A 17,071-nucleotide genomic window follows, 5' to 3' on the forward strand; every position below is an offset into this window, starting at 1 on the left:
ATGGTAGATAAAAATAACCTCCATGAATGCTGACCATCAACCACTTCTTACCCAGAATACAAAGAACAAAAACAGTCTTTGCTCAAAGGCTAAAAAAACAGAAAGGCCTTCAGGAGTTTTGAAAATGTGAAATGAGCGCCCGGTGCGCCTGGAGGGTAGTCATGCGCTAAGCAATCGATTTGAGTTGAGTTTCATTGAATCTGCTTTATTAACCATTGAGATCTTTTCCTAAGTTTGTGCTCTGAGGAAACTTCCCCATCCAGCGAGGGAGGGAAGGGTGTTCTGAGTGTTAATCAAAGTCATTGGTTCACATCCATTATCTGCGTGTGGTGTTTCACAGGTGGTCACCCCTGTGTAGGTGCATACACAAGCTGGGTGTAGGTCTCGTCCACCAACGATCACAGTGCACCGAGAATAGAGTACAACACAGCCTCTCTAGTTGTTTCTGGTTAGTATTTTATGTTGCTGAAGGCTGCTGGTACGGAACTGTGGAAATGTCAGTGGTGCCTGCCTCTCCTTTTGTATCCCTTATGAGAAATTGTTGTTGAATCTAATAATGTGGTCCTTTCAGTTTTATGCCGAAGATGTGTGTGTAAGTGATAGATGATCGTTCCATCATATATCTTATCTCTCACCCGTGTACCTGCTAATTGAAGAAGAGGTAATGTGTGCCCTATTGATTGTATTTCAGCTCACTTTCACCACGTCATTGAGCTGCTGAGGTTCCGCCAGGGTACAGTGGTCAGCATTTTCCTCTCAGCAGGTAAGCACAGTTACAATTGAGACAGCTGGGTGATTACAAAAAAGGCTGCGATTGACAAGGCTGGTAATAAGTTCAGTAAAACACTGCCATTTTCATTTGACATTCAGAGCACATGTAAGACGTCCCTGCATGCATGTTTGTTTGGTTTTCCAAATATCCTTTCCCCTTAAGATATCCGCTCCAGCATATTTTTATGCTTTTAGAAGGGGGTTATACCCTGTGTTTGCATTTTTTTTTTCAGTGCCCATTATTACAAAACGCACAGTGGGTTCAGCCCAGGCTATTATATTCACAGTTCCCTTGTTTAGTGGTGCTTACATCAGTCATATACAATAGATATAGCACAGTGATTGCTGTTTACAGATGCCGAACAGGCAGTATCAGGGTGAGCGTTCCTTTCACAGAAAAGGTAGGTGAGGGGTAGAAGGAGAGAAGCTATCTCTCCTACAGAAGAAGAGTACATTACGAGCAGCAGTAACTCGTAATGTACTAATACAGAGCATGTTTCACACTTAAAATATCAGAGGAATCGTTTTGCACATACTCAGACAAGATACAGTAGTGACTGTAAGCTTTCCACACTCTCAGCTCTGGCACAACACCAGCAATCTAAACTTACTTCAGACTCACAGGAAAACAGCATGTTTAACAGTATCAGGATGCTCTGAATGTACTGCGGCCTCCCTCCACTGTTACCCAGGCACTGAGAGGCTACCCACGCCCAGCCCCCAATCCTTCTCGGACAGCCGGGTCCTGCTCCTTCTCGAAGCAGATGGCTTTACCAAATCATTCTCCAGGAAAATGGTGGTTCTCTTCTCACAAGTTCAAAAGTAGGGTCAAGGGACCCGTCTACACATGTCCCCTCCCAAAGAGGTTTTTAATTGCCAGGATACAAAGTTATGATAGCTGTGTGCACTAGAGTGACACCAGGATAAAGATAGAGGATATTTAATAGCAAACAGCATAACACCAGACATTCTGCTCAGTTGGCTGGCTCTGAAGTACAAGGCAAGAAAAGGTGTGACTTTTGTACATCAGGTTAAACAAAGAAAATCTCAGAGCATGTGTGCATGTACAGTACTTTTCCATTATTATTCACTAGTTAGGAAGAAAGACATTTTGCTTGTGTGTAATCTGCGTGTAGAATAGTTCAATTGGGTTGGGGAGACAGGAGTAGAGCCAGGCTGCTCCATTGAGTAGCTCATGAACTACTGGTAGCTCTCCAGCTACCTGAACGTAGCTCTTCTGTGCGCATCCCAGCCTACTAAATTGGAAACTTTTGCATGAGCTAATGTTTGTAGAAAAATGGCTGAAATTCCCAAATATATTTAAAGCTTATTTTTGAGTGATAAATCATTTGGGGAAACGTATTACTAATATTATAAATTTTGAGCCAGAAGCAAAGCTCTGTGGCTGGCATCTGTTACCTGTGTTACCTGTGTAGTGGCATTCCAAACAGATAAACCCTTTTTCCATTACGGCTGGCAATCCTGCGTGATGCTCTGAGGTGATCGCTGCGTTTAATCCTGCATATAGTGGCAACTAATATAATCTTGTCTGATGCGGTAGTTATTACAACACTAATAATAATACTAGCTTGTAATAATTTTATTTGACTTAAGTAGCCCATCTTTCACAAAAGGTTGGAAACCCAGACTAGACTTTGCTATCTATTTATTTCTCCCAGTTGTGCTACCCATTGGGAGGGTGAGGATTAAGGTGTGAAGAAAGTGCTTTACAAATCTTGATTAAGACAAGGCCCACTTCCATACTTCATATCTAGGGTTGATCTGCTAAATTACATACCTCCTTCCATCAGGGCATCGTATGTTTTAAGAAGTAGGTGAGGGATTTCATAAGGTTAGATAAGATTGCTCTTCTTTGTACAAGTATTAGCCTACTAGGGATTTATTTATTCAGGTATGATCCGATATATGACATCACTAGGGGAAGATATTCTTCCCCCTGTAGAAGAGGCAAATTATCATCACTTTGAGAGGAGGCATATCTTTATAGCAAAAGAGGCGTATGAACCCCTGCCATATATTCTTGCTTATCCCTGTTTAAAAATCATTGAAGGTAGATACATATATCTGATTGATTTGGAGCTATGGTATTTAATTATAAATTCTATTTAATGTAACATGTATAATGTATGCAAGATATACATTGAATGGGCCATTGATTTTGCCACATAAATTAGATGAATATTCAGTTTTATACCTCTTTGAAGTGACTGTCAAATTATGAGGTAAAAATGAGATTTGGAATGTGATGGAAAAAAGACTGTGGAGCTATTATGTCCTCTGTGTTTACACTTAAGCATGTCCTTTAAATGTTGTTTTTTCCAAAATGGTGCCTATCTGTAAAAATGGCTTAGAGAGACGAGCTGAAAAGGGTTGGGTCAGTAGTGTGCTTTTCAGGAGGATGGGATTAGAAGCACTATTTACACCAGTATCTGGCCTTAGGTTTTAAACTCCTTTTTCGTGTAGGAACAGATTTGAGTGTTTCAATGCATAGTGAGTTTCTGTTCCCCGCATACCGAAGCTGCCCTGTAGCGGGTACAGAAAGAGTGTGTGTGTGTGTGTGTGTGTATATATATATAGGGAGTGCAGAATTATTAGGCAAATGAGTATTTTGACCACATCATCCTCTTTATGCATGTTGTCTTACTCCAAGCTGTATAGGCTCGAAAGCCTACTACCAATTAAGCATATTAGGTGATGTGCATCTCTGTAATGAGAAGGGGTGTGGTCTAATGACATCAACACCCTATATCAGGTGTGCATAATTATTAGGCAACTTCCTTTCCTTTGGCAAAATGGGTCAAAAGAAGGACTTGACAGGCTCAGAAAAGTCAAAAATAGTGAGATATCTTGCAGAGGGATGCAGCACTCTTAAAATTGCAAAGCTTCTGAAGCGTGATCATCGAACAATCAAGCGTTTCATTCAAAATAGTCAACAGGGTCGCAAGAAGCGTGTGGAAAAACCAAGGCGCAAAATAACTGCCCATGAACTGAGAAAAGTCAAGCGTGCAGCTGCCACGATGCCACTTGCCACCAGTTTGGCCATATTTCAGAGCTGCAACATCACTGGAGTGCTCAAAAGCACAAGGTGTGCAATACTCAGAGACATGGCCAAGGTAAGAAAGGCTGAAAGACGACCACCACTGAACAAGACACACAAGCTGAAACGTCAAGACTGGGCCAAGAAATATCTCAAGACTGATTTTTCTAAGGTTTTATGGACTGATGAAATGAGAGTGAGTCTTGATGGGCCAGATGGATGGGCCCGTGGCTGGATTGGTAAAGGGCAGAGAGCTCCAGTCCGACTCAGACGCCAGCAAGGTGGAGGTGGAGTACTGGTTTGGGCTGGTATCATCAAAGATGAGCTTGTGGGGCCTTTTCGGGTTGAGGATGGAGTCAAGCTCAACTCCCAGTCCTACTGCCAGTTCCTGGAAGACACCTTCTTCAAGAAGTGGTACAGGAAGAAGTCTGCATCCTTCAAGAAAAACATGATTTTCATGCAGGACAATGCTCCATCACACGCGTCCAAGTACTCCACAGCGTGGCTGGCAAGAAAGGGTATAAAAGAAGGAAATCTAATGACATGGCCTCCTTGTTCACCTGATCTGAACCCCATTGAGAACCTGTGGTCCATCATCAAATGTGAGATTTACAAGGAGGGAAAACAGTACACCTCTCTGAACAGTGTCTGGGAGGCTGTGGTTGCTGCCGCACGCAATGTTGATGGTGAACAGATCAAAACACTGACAGAATCCATGGATGGCAGGCTTTTGAGTGTCCTTGCAAAGAAAGGTGGCTATATTGGCCACTGATTTTTTTTTGTTTTGTTTTTGAATGTCAGAAATGTATATTTGTGAATGTTGAGATGTTATATTGGTTTCACTGGTAATAATAAATAATTGAAATGGGTATATATTTTTTTTTGTTGAGTTGCCTAAGAATTATGCACAGTAATAGTCACCTGCACACACAGATATCCCCCTAACATAGCTAAAACTAAAAACAAACTGAAAACTACTTCCAAAAATATTCAGCTTTGATATTAATGAGTTTTTTGGGTTAATTGAGAACATGGTTGTTGTTCAATAATAAAATTAATCCTCAAAAATACAACTTGCCTAATAATTCTGCACTCCCTGTACAGTATATATATTCACTGAAAAACCCAAAGGTTACAGGAACGTTATAGTTAGGAAATAGAATTTAAAAAAAACATAGAAATTCACTTAAAAAAACAAAATTTACAGGGACTTTATAGTTAGGCTCACATTTTAAATGTACCAAACCATAGAAATTCACCTGTTGTTAGAGTTATCTCAAGTAACTACAACTCATGCCCTAAGATAGTTAGAACATGCAAACATTAGAACATTTTTTTTTAAGTTTAAAGATAAAGTTTATTGATAATAATACAATATTTAAAAAAAAATACATTTGATGACATGAGTAAAACAATACAATAACAGTTCAATTTCATGAAAAGTGCTTTTTGAGAAATACAATAGATATATTAATGCTTTGGAAGGTGAGTATATATGCATATATTAAATATATAGATATAGGAAGTTATAAACAATATAAGTAAGTACAATAAAATGTAAACAAAAACAATTTATGGTGGTTTAGAAACCTCTTCATTTCTAGGAAAATGATTATGTGAAAAATAAGCCAAAGAGTTTAGGTAATTTGTAACAGGTATCCATAACATATCTCTTTTAATAGCAAGGGATAAGGGGGAAACATAAGCTCTATCCAGCCTATGATTATAATATATACCATACCACCAGGCTTAAAAGGATAATTTATAAGAGTCCTTCCAAGTGGGTTGTAATTTGTTGAAAAGCAACAGCAGATAATAAATCTAAGATTAAGATATTACTTTTTGGATAATGGGACCGTTCCTCTGCAAGGCTGCCTAAAAATATATTTGTAAAGCTTTAGGTAACTTGAGTGTTAAAAATAGTGTTAATTTGATTCCATACTTTAACGCAAAATTGAAATGTATATGGGCAATCAAAAAGCATAAGTTTAAGATCTGAGACCGGCCTATTACAAGACCAACAAGAGGACGGAAGGTTAGAATTCATTATATGTCAAGATGATAGTGTAATTAATAAACTATTATATATATTTTTTTTTAAAGTTTGAATTGCATTAACTGCCCTTGACGATTTTCGTATTTTAATCCACACCTTATTCCATAAAGAAGGTGAAAATGAAGCATCCAAATCTTTCTCCCATTGTAATTGTATTGCGGATTTAGGTCTGTCATCAGGAAGAGCTGTAATTGTTTGATAAATACGAGAAGCCGATAAAGACTGTAATAGCAGATTCTTAATTGGAGAAAGTCAGACAAAAGGTGCTTGCTGAGCTGGAAAGGATTGATATGAACTATTCATGACATGTATTAAAACATCATACTTTCTAGCAAAAGAGGACAGAAATGAAAAAAGAAGTTGTGCCTGTACAAAAGAAAGAGGGGATTCATTTTCAAATAGTTGGTGTACACATTGTAACCCCCTTAAATGCTACATTTTCCAGTAAATAGTTCTATTATTCAACTTGATGTACTTATTATACCAAATTGGCAAATTTAAAAACTGTACTGTCTCCATTGTCTGGAGCAAAAATAGGCTGCAGAATTCTGCATGAATTTTTCAAAATAGGAAGGGAAATAGATGTTGGTTTATTTGACAAAGTTAATACCCCCGGAAATGTAAAAGGGACAACAAATGAATTTTCAACTTCAATCCATAATGGTAAACTAGTAGAATCATCTTCATTCAATAAATAAGAAGCTTGTTTAAGAGAAAAGGCCATATAATAAGAGCGAAGATTCGGAAAGTCAACCCCTCCACATATTTCAGGCCTCATTCATTTTTGGAGAGACATTCTGGGTCTCATATTATTCCATAAGAATTTGGCTAAAATAGAGTTCAACTTCTTAAACTAAAGACATGGGCTATTAATTGGAATATTTGATAAGTAAAAGAGGATTACAGGAAGCAACATCATTTTAAGAGAGTCTAATCTACCCCACCAGGATACAAATAAAGGGTTCCATTTGGATATGAGAGAATCAAGAGTAGAAAATAGTTGCAAAATATTAGAGGAATTTGTATCTTTAAAAGAAGGTTTAAACCAAAGACCTAGGTATTTAATTTTATTATTATTCCAGTGAAAATGTGAAGATTTAAAATCAAGGCTGAATTTATTTAAAGGAAGTCTTTCACACTTATCTTTATTTAACTTATACCCTGAAATAGAAGCAAAATTCTCTACTTCAAATAGGAAAGTAGGAAGTGAAGATTTCGGATTTGATATAAAAAGTAAGATATCATCAGCATAAACCGAAAATGTTATCTGCCTTTCCCCAGATCGGAAACCATGTAAATTTGGATTTGCTCTAGCTTTCAATAAAAAGGGTTCCAAAGCAAGAACAAATAAAAGCGGTGACAACGGACATCCCTGACGAACTCCTCTATAAAGTGCGAACAAGGGAGAGATGAGACCATTTAGAAAAATAGCAACTTTAGGAGAGGAATATAATAATAAGATTAGATTTATGAATTTAGTTCCAAAGCCAAACTGAAAGCGTCAAAAAAATAGAGAGCCAATTAACACGATTGAAAGCTTTTTCAGCCTCTAGCGCAATTGCAGATAGTCTTTATACGTCACAGACTTACTTAAAATATGAAAAAATAATCTTGTGTTGTCAGATAATAAACGTCCTTTAATAAAACCAGACTGCTTTTTACAAATTAAGCAGAATCAGTTCCAAACGCATTGCAATAATTTTAGCAAAAATCCTATAATCCAAATTAACTAGAGAAATAGATCTATAATTCTTACAAAACTTTGGATCTTTGTTATCTTTTGGTATAAGAACTATTAAAGCCTCTTGAAAGGAGCCTCCAGAGGATTTTGCGTTGACAAAATAGGTAAAAAGTTGAAATAATCTTGGAACTAATAGTTAAGAGAAATGTAAAGAAAATTAAATAATAAAGCCATCTGGGCCTAGCACTATACCTTTCTTGAAAAGATTTAGTGCATTAAGAATGTCTTTAATGGAAATATCATTATCAAGAGCAGAAAATTCATAAGGGGGAAGTACAGGTGGATTAATGGGAGACAAATATTGATCAATAAGTTGCTGCATGGGGTAAGATTCAGGAGTATATAATTGTGTGAAGAAATGAACAAATTCATCCAAAATTTCTTCATTCTTATGTAGTAAAAAATTGGAAGAATTATACATAGATTCTATCTTTGTTCTATCTTGTTTCATTTTAAGATAATTTTCTAGAAGTTTTCCTGATTTGTTTTGACCCCATAGTACTTAGCACTAGATTTAAGAAGATAAGAATTAGCAATATCAGTCAAGTTTTTATTAAAAGTAAAATTAACTTGAAGTAATTAATTAAGACAACTTGTAGACTTGGAAGAGTAATATAGATTTTCTAATTGTTTGATACGATCCATCAAATGAAGTAATCTTTTAGTAGCCATTTTCCTTTTATTTTCAAAGTAGGAAATATTAAAATCCCTAGGTGCCGCTTTGAAAGTATCCCAAATGATCTGAACAGATAACTGAGGAGTATAATTTTCTAAAAAAGAATTGTATTGCAAACTTCTCAAAAAGTTGAGTAAAATTAGTATCGAGAAGTAAGGAATTATTAAATCTCCATCTGTTACTTGGCTGATTATGTGTGATAAGATAAAGATCCATACTCACTGGAGCATGATCCAAGATTAATATGGAGCCAATTTCTGAACCCAAAACATGTTGTACGAGAGGCTGTGAGACAAATACATAATCAGTCCTCGATTGGGAAGAATGTACGGGGAGAAAATGGAATAGTCCTGTAATGTGGGGTATACAATCTCCAAACATCCGTTAATGCTCTTTGTTTAATAATAGAGGTAAACTGTGAAAATATGGTGGATGGTGTAAATCTAGAATTGGATTTCCGATCAATAAAAGGGTCCATAATCATATTACAGTCACCTCCAAAAATTTAATAATTATCTGAAAGAGTCAGTAACTTAACTAATATTTCATTCCTGAAAGATTTATTAGGTTGGGTAGGAGCATACACATTAAATATAGTTAAAGGTACTTTAATAATATACATTGAAACTATAACCCATCTACCCATCACATCAAATTCTTGAGAAATATCAGAGATATTCAAAGCTTTATGATATAGTATAATGACTCCATTCCTTTTCCCTATGCCCAGAGGTGAAAAAACATGTCCTACCCATTGCCTTTTAAGTTTGGCTACCTCATTATCCAATATATGAGTCTCTTGTAACAGAGCAATATCAGCTCTCAATTTTAAAATATGTTTTAAAACTCTTTGACGCTTTATTGGGGATCCTAAGCCTTTAACATTTCATGAAATAAATCTAATTGTCATTTAAAATAAAGAGTATATACTATAACCATGAATTAATGCAAATAATCCAACTATTTTAGTGGAAAGATTTAACCAAAAGAAATATTTTGACGTACAGAAGAAGAAGAATATAATTATGAACAGGAGAAAATAGAAAGAGAAAAAGGAAAAGAGGAAGAAATAGTAAAAGAGGAGGAAAAGGAAAAGGAGAGAATGAACAAAATACAATATAGAAAGAAACATTAACAATGCAGAAAAAACAGAACAAGCAATAAAAACATACCTATAATACAAAAACAACGCGATTGTGATGAAACTACAAGAGAAGACGACTCAACCTTCACTCCACGACTGCAGACATGGAAGGGAAGAGAGACCGAGCCACACATGTTGCTACCACAAAAGACAGGTACTTTAATGAAGTAAGATCTAAAAAGAGAAGAAAATAGGGAAATTCAAATCCCTTAGACAATATGTCACTCTTAGGATTACATGAACCAGTAATGGGCATAACCATTAAATAGAAGAAAACAAAACAATAAAATAGTCAAGTCTCCGATACTTTAGAAGTATCCATTTTTCACCTCTACAAGAGTCAATAAATTGCTGAAGTAATATTGGGTCTTCATATGTTGTGGTTTTATTATTGTAAGTCACATTGAACAAACATGGATGGAAGAGACCATATCGAGCATTAAGCGACTTTAATGCCGGACGCATATCCAGACATTTTTTTTTTTTTGTCCGCCGTCTACTTAGCATAATCCTCAGCAAAGAAGAGATTGTAACCTGACCACATGATCTAACCATTAGCTCATGCTGCTCTGAGAACCTTTAGCAGGTCTACATACTCCAAAAAATAAAGTATTATTCCTCTTGGTTTCTTTGACATCAAAGCCATATGTGAAGGATGACCAAGTCTGTTTTCGTTGCATATATTTGAAGCAGGAGAAGTAGGCAGATCCAGAATTTTGGGCAGAAACAATTGAAAGAAGGATAATTAATCTGAACCTTCAATTCCTTCAGGTAGACCATAAATACGTAGATTATTTCTTCGGTTCCGATTTTCTATATCCTCTGCATGTTTCTTCAACATAACTTCAGATTGTAGAGACTTAATAGATGCAACTGAGTCCTCAAGAACTTCCACTCTTCGTTCTACATGAGAGACTCTGTTCTCCACAAGAGACCATTTGTCATCCAAAATTTGCAATTGTTTATTTGTATCTTCCCGTTAGGGTTTAAGAGCTCTTATTTCCTTAAGAAGTAGCTCCATAGATGTGGTATCTACAACTTTAATAGGAGATGGAGGATCCTTTTAGCTCTCTTATTTGTGGACGTCGATACGTTTACTGGAAGTTTGGACGATACTTTATTAATAACAGTAGAGGGAGAAACAGGCGTTGAAGGTGTAATGTCAAGATTAGTAGCCCCTGTACTCTCCATATTTGACAAAAGGGTGAATGAGTTCGATAGAGGAATATTATCGAACCTTTTATTACTTTGTACTTTACTATTAGTCAATTGAAGGTTCCTAGATCTGCCCATAAGCAAGACATATAATTTTGCCCAATATGTAGTAAATCATATATTGTATGAAATAAGGTCCCACTCAGAAAAAAGTAGACCAAAATATGAATTAAACTGGACATATTCTGGCAAAATGCAGGATACGATAAGCAGAGAGCGTAAGCAAACAGTTTTAGGCCAAAAAGTGCAAAAAGAATACCTCAGGCAACGATGTTTAAAGTAGAAAAAGAGATTGTGAGGTGAAAAGAAAAACAAAATGGCAGTCGCAATAGATTCCTCAGACGACCGCCACTTAATTCAATCAATTAGGGCATGAAAAATCGCTTTCAAGGCATCCTGAGGGGAATAATGGATTCCAGGCATATTCCCCTAACGTTTCCTCTCTGCAACACCAATAAAAAATACCAATAAATACGAGCAGGCTCCCTCGTCTCCCGCTGCCGTCACAGAGCTCCGAAAAAGTTAGCCATCTTCGCTCGGTGCCAAGCCACGCCCCCCTTTGCACAGTTTTACGCTAACTAATTTTACTGCAGGTATTACATTGATGTTATCAATGATGTTATCAAACGTGTCATGAGTGATGTATTATGTGGGGTTATTAGCAGTGCCTGGTGAGAGCGTGAGTTATTGTTACCTTAGGGCATGCCCCCCCAGGCTGATCTCGGCCCCGGGAACCCCATCCCCCAGCCTTAACATTTTTTTTGGGGGGGGAGAGGGGCACCCAGTGACAAGGCCTCCGCGGTCCCAGCTGGCTCCCCTCCTCCTGTGGGAGGAGTTATTGCTGTCACAGAGAGGGAGCTATTAGCAGTGTTTCCTCTGTTTCCCTGCCTGCATTTCCACGTTTGGGGAAACCGAGGAAACCCCTGCTCGCAGTGAGGTGGAGCTGTTTGGCTGCTCTCCCCCATTGTGAGTGGAGTGTTTGCTGTGACTTGATGGGAGCTGTCAAACATTTAGTTAAAGCCCTGGGGAGGTGGCGGTTCCCAGGGCTGGGGGACCCCCCGCACTCCCCTCCCACCTTCAAAATATGAATGCCCTCGGGACCTGACCCACCTGGGGGTTGCAGTTAAAGCAAGCGTGGGAGCCCCTGCTTGTTTTTTGTTTTTGTTTTTTAATTTTCAGTGGATCCACCGCGACTCGTGGCAAACAAAAATGTAAATGCTTTTTTGGTCTTGGGGGGTCGGGTCCCTCTGGGACTCCAGCTCCAGAGCTAAGGGGTAGGTTGTCCCTACCCTGGCACCTTTTTTTTTTTTTTTTTTTTTTTACATTTTTTTTTGTGTTGAAGTGTTGGCAGCCAATCAGATCTCAGCACAAGATCGGGAGGGCATGCGTAGCCTTTGCGTCCCTATGTATGCAAATTTGGATTTTCTTTAATTTCTCAAAAACTACTGAGCGAATTCACACCAAATCACAGAAAGGGTGCTTTCTGGACTAGGACCTAGCTTCCTAGCAAATTTGGTGTAATTCTGTCTAGTGGTTCGGGCGCTATCACTGATCAAAATCGCTATAGAAAAATTAATGGGGGGGAAAAGCGGTTTGGGACCCCCTACTTGAAGATCACCCCAAAACTCTCCAGACAGCAGCTGATGTGAGCGTCATGTTTTTGGAAAATTTTGTGAAGATTCGTCAAGCGGCACCAAAGTAAAAACTGGCAAGTAAAAATACACTTTTTCTATAGAAACTGGGTCCTAACTAATAGCTAGAATCTAGTTTCTATAGGAAAAGCTTTTCTTTGTCTGGTAAGAACTTTGGGGCAGTTTGACGAACCGCCCAGAAATTTCAACATCAGTTTGTCAGTCATTTCAGCTGCTGTCTGTAAAGTTTCAGGGTGGTCCGTCAAGCAGGGGCCAAGAAAAAAAGGGGCAGGGGTCCCAAAAGACACATTCCCCATGCAGTTTTTCATAGGGATTTTAGACACGACTGCAGCCCAAACCGCTAAACAGAAATACACAAAATTTGGTAGAAAGCTAGATCTTGGTCCAGAAAGATCTCTTTTTGTAATTTGGTGTAATTCTGTTCAGTAGTTTTGGAATTATTAAAGTAAAAAGATTTATGTGTATCCAGAGACGCAGATCTGCCGCTAACAGCAGTGCAGTGACTGGCTGGCCAGAACCTGAGAAGAAAATTCATTTTTTTTATCTGGACTCAGTTCCCAGCGGGGAAAATAAAATGTAAAAGTGATAGAAGGGGTCAGGGTAGAGATACCCTGACCTAATGGAACTGATGGAGGGGTCTGTGAGAGTCTCATCATGGGCAAGAAATTGTCCAAAAATGTTTTATTTTCTTTAGCGCATGAGGACCTTCCCAGATACTCCCGGATTTGGGTGGATTTGCGGATCCTCACCTATTCGGTTCGATCTGCGGAGTCAGACCCCCCCCCAAAAAAAAAACATATACACCCACTCACTGACCCACAAACCTACTCACACCCTCACTCACTTACACATTTACTAACACACCCACTTACACACCCAGATAGCCATTCACACAACCACTCAGAACCACACAACCACTCACACCCATACAGCCACTCACACTAAAAAAAACACTGTCTCACCCACTGACAGCCACTCTCACAGACATACCAATCGCAGACCATACCACACCCACTCACACACCATAGCGCCACTTGCACCCATTCGCACGTCCACACGCACACAGTGACCCGAAAAACCACTAGTGCACCCTCCTCACAGACCCACCAAACAACTACCTCACCCACATACAGACACACACAGACACTCACACGCCCATTCACAGTCACACATCCACTCACAGACCCATAAAACCACTATCTCACCCACTCACAGACCCACTCACACACTGGCTTTCAGAATCCCCAAACCACTACCACACCCACTCACAGACCCACACAGCCGCTCACACACCCATTCTCACACACACACACACACACACACACACACACACACCCACACCCACACACACCCACACCCACACCCACTCATAGACCACATATCCACTCACACAACCAGTCACACACCCATACAGCCACTCACACACCTGCTTACACACTGTAGTACAATTATATTAAAAACAGTGAAATCCACTTAAAAAACAAGTTACAGGTAAGTTATGTTTAGAAAATAGCATTAAAAAACCATGGAAAGTCACTGAACAAACCAAAGGTTACAAGGGTGTTATAGTCAGGAAATAGAATTAAAAAAACATTTGAACTTCACTGAAAAAAACAAAGGTTACAGTACCGTAATAGTTTAAGTACAGATTTTGCACACATAAAACCACATAAATCACCAATTATAGTTACTGTTATCTGAAGTAACTATAACTCGTGCCCTAAGGTAACTATAACTTGCGCCATCGCCATGCACTGCTAATTACTCCACATATTACAACACTAGTAACATCTTCTGTCACATCATTGATACTATCATTGCAACATTTGCAGTGAAATTATTCGAACTATAACTGGACAATTTATGTTGTTTTTTGTGTGTGTAAAATCTGAACCTACCTATAATGTTCCTGTAACCTTTGTTTTTTAGTGCATTATATATATATATGTTCGATGGTATTTGTAGCTGCAGATACACATGCTATGCATAGCCTGCCATATAGTGTTGGGCTCGGAGTGTTACCAGCTGTTTTTGTTCGAAGAAGTGTTTTCAAGTCACAGGATCGAGTGACTCCTCCTCTTCTGCTCCATTGCGCATGGGCATCGACTCCATGTTAGATTGTTTTCTTTCCGCCATCGGGTTCGGACGTGTTTCCTTTCGCTCCGATAGTTTGAGTCAGAAAAGCTTCAAAACTCTTCAATTCTCGTCGGTATTGTTTCGATCACGTACCATCCTCTATAGACACTTCAGTACCATCGGGTTGAACATATCTATTCGCCCTTCAGGGCGCGCGCGCCCAACTTGGGCATGGTCGGGCCGACCGCCTGGAAGCCTCATGGACCGGACCCCATTCCCCTTTTGCCCTCGGTGCCACGGAAAATTTCCCTACACAGACCAACATCTCGTCTGCAATCTCTGCCTTTCCCCAGACCATCGGGAAGAACATTGCGAGGCCTGCAGATCCTTCCGTTCCAAGAAAACGCTCCGAGACAGAAGAGCCCGGAGACTCGAGATGGAATCCAAGAGCACCGAACACCTCGACGTTGAAGAGGAGGAGATCATGCAGACGGCTGTCTCCGTCCGAGGGTCCGACTCCGAGCAGGAGTCTGAGGAGGACAGACCGGTCACGGCAGGACAGCACGTGAGTTCGCCTGCCTCTGTCCTAGCCAAGCCCAAACACAAGGCCTTGGGAACGCCACTGCCGGAAGGCCATGGCTCGACCTGTAAAAAGACCTTCGGTGACCAACCCACAACTTCGGCACCGAAAGAGGCCACGCCACCCAAGCCATCGGACTCGAGACGAGGCTCTGTCTCAGAGTCCACCAAGCATCGATCCTTCGTGTCGAAACCTCAAAAATTGATTTAGGAGCCGAGGCCATCATCCACCCCAAGTCTTTCGATACCGAAGAAACCAGCTTTGGAGCCGAAAAGGCCAATTTATACGGAGGAACATGGACTTTCACAAGCACTCAAAGATAGCCACAAACTGACTGAGGAACACTCACAAATGGAGGCAATAGATGAAAGGCAAGCCAGAATTCACATCCAAAAAGACACTGGCAGAATAATAACAGCACCTCCTCTAAAGCCTAAGAGGAAATTAGCCTTTCAAGAAGAATTGGACACTGCTCAGCCACCAGCTAAAGTGCCAAAAACCAAAGAGAAACCTCCACCTCCTCAATTTTCTCCTCCTCACTCTCCTCATTTGCTTATCTCTTCCCCTACTAGTCCCACACCTGTGCAATCACCAGCACATTCATTTGATTCACAGCAAGACAATGTGGATCCATGGGATCTTTATGATCCAGATCCCATTCCAGATAACAACCCAGACTGCTATCCCTCTAAGCCATCACCACCAGAGGATAGTACAGGCTAAACTCAGGTCATAGCTAGGGCGGCATCCTATCACAATGTCACCATGCACACTGAGCCGTTAGAGGATGACTTCCTTTTTAATACACTCTCCTCTACACATGCAACTTATCAGTCGCTTCCCATGCTCCCTGGCATGTTAAAGCATGCTGAACAAATATTCAAGGAGCCAGTTAAGACTAGAATAATTACACCTAGGGTGGAGAACAAATATAAGCCACCTCCCTCTGATCCTGCCTTTATCACTCAACAATTGCCTCCGGACTCTGTAGTGGTAAGCGCAGCTAGAAAAAGAGCAAACTTGCAGTCATCAGGGAATGCACTCCCACCAGACAAGGAGAGTAGAAAGTTTGATGCTGCGGGCAAAAGGGTGGCATCTCCAGCAGCCAACTAGTGGAGGATAGCCAACTCTCAGGCATTGTTAGCTAGATATGATAGGGCCCACTGGGATGAGATGAAAGACATAATACATCTCCCAAAGAACAACAGAAAAGGGCACAACAAATAGTTGAGGAAGGCCAAGCTATCACAAACAATCAGATCAGGTCAGCCCTAGACTCTGCAGATACAGCAGCTAGAACAATCAACACTGCTGTCACCATAAGAAGACACACATGGCTTAGGTCTTCAGGATTTAAGCCTGAAATACAGCAGGCTGTCCTCAATATGCCATTTAACCAAAAACAGCTTTTTGACCCAGAGGTGGACACGGCTATTGAAAAAATGAAAAAGGATTCAGACACAGCTAAAGCCATGGGTGCTTTGTATACTACACAATACAGGGGATCCTTTCGTAAGCCCCAATACAGGGCTGGATTTAGAACCCAAACACCTGAGGCATCCACCTCACAAACAAAGTCGGCCTACCAACCACAATATCAAAGAGGTGGTTTCAAAAGGACTTACAGAGGCCAGTACCCAAGAGGCAGGGGAAAATATCAGTCAGCAAAACAAGCCTCACAACAGGCAAAGCAGTGACTTGATCCATCCCTTCCCAATTCACATCTCACCTGTGGGAGGAAGACTGCAGAGGTTCCACAACAATTGGCTACCCATTACCACAGACAGCTGGGTATTATCAATTATCCGCAATGGCTACTGGATAGAATTGGCACAAACTCCAACAAATATTCCACCAAAACCACACAACCTCTACCCACAAAATATCGCCCTGTTGCAAGAGGAAGTAAAATCTCTATTACTCAAATAAGCAATAGAGCCAGTGCCACTAAATCAACTAGGAACAGGAGTTTATTCACTGTATTTCCTAATTCCCAAAAAGGACGGAACCTTAAGGCCAATATTAGATATCAGAACCCTCAATCTTTACATCCTGTCAGAACACTTTCACATGGTAACGCTACAGGAAGTTGTCCCACTACT

At 39.9% G+C, this 17,071-nt stretch overlaps 1 protein-coding gene across 2 annotated transcripts in view; it reads left to right on the top strand.

Moving 5' to 3' along the window:
• The window catches only part of RCE1 (Ras converting CAAX endopeptidase 1), a 252,205-nt gene that overhangs the window by 167,315 nt on the left and 67,819 nt on the right, over positions 1 to 17,071 (top strand). For both annotated transcript variants that reach the window (XM_069207817.1, XM_069207818.1), the window contains one exon: positions 692 to 763. In XM_069207817.1, the coding sequence (XP_069063918.1) occupies positions 692 to 763 (72 nt within the window). The remainder of the gene's footprint in view (positions 1 to 691; positions 764 to 17,071) is intronic.

This window comes from Pleurodeles waltl, chromosome 9 (genome assembly GCF_031143425.1).
Source record: "Pleurodeles waltl isolate 20211129_DDA chromosome 9, aPleWal1.hap1.20221129, whole genome shotgun sequence".
NCBI lineage: Eukaryota > Metazoa > Chordata > Amphibia > Caudata > Salamandridae > Pleurodeles > Pleurodeles waltl.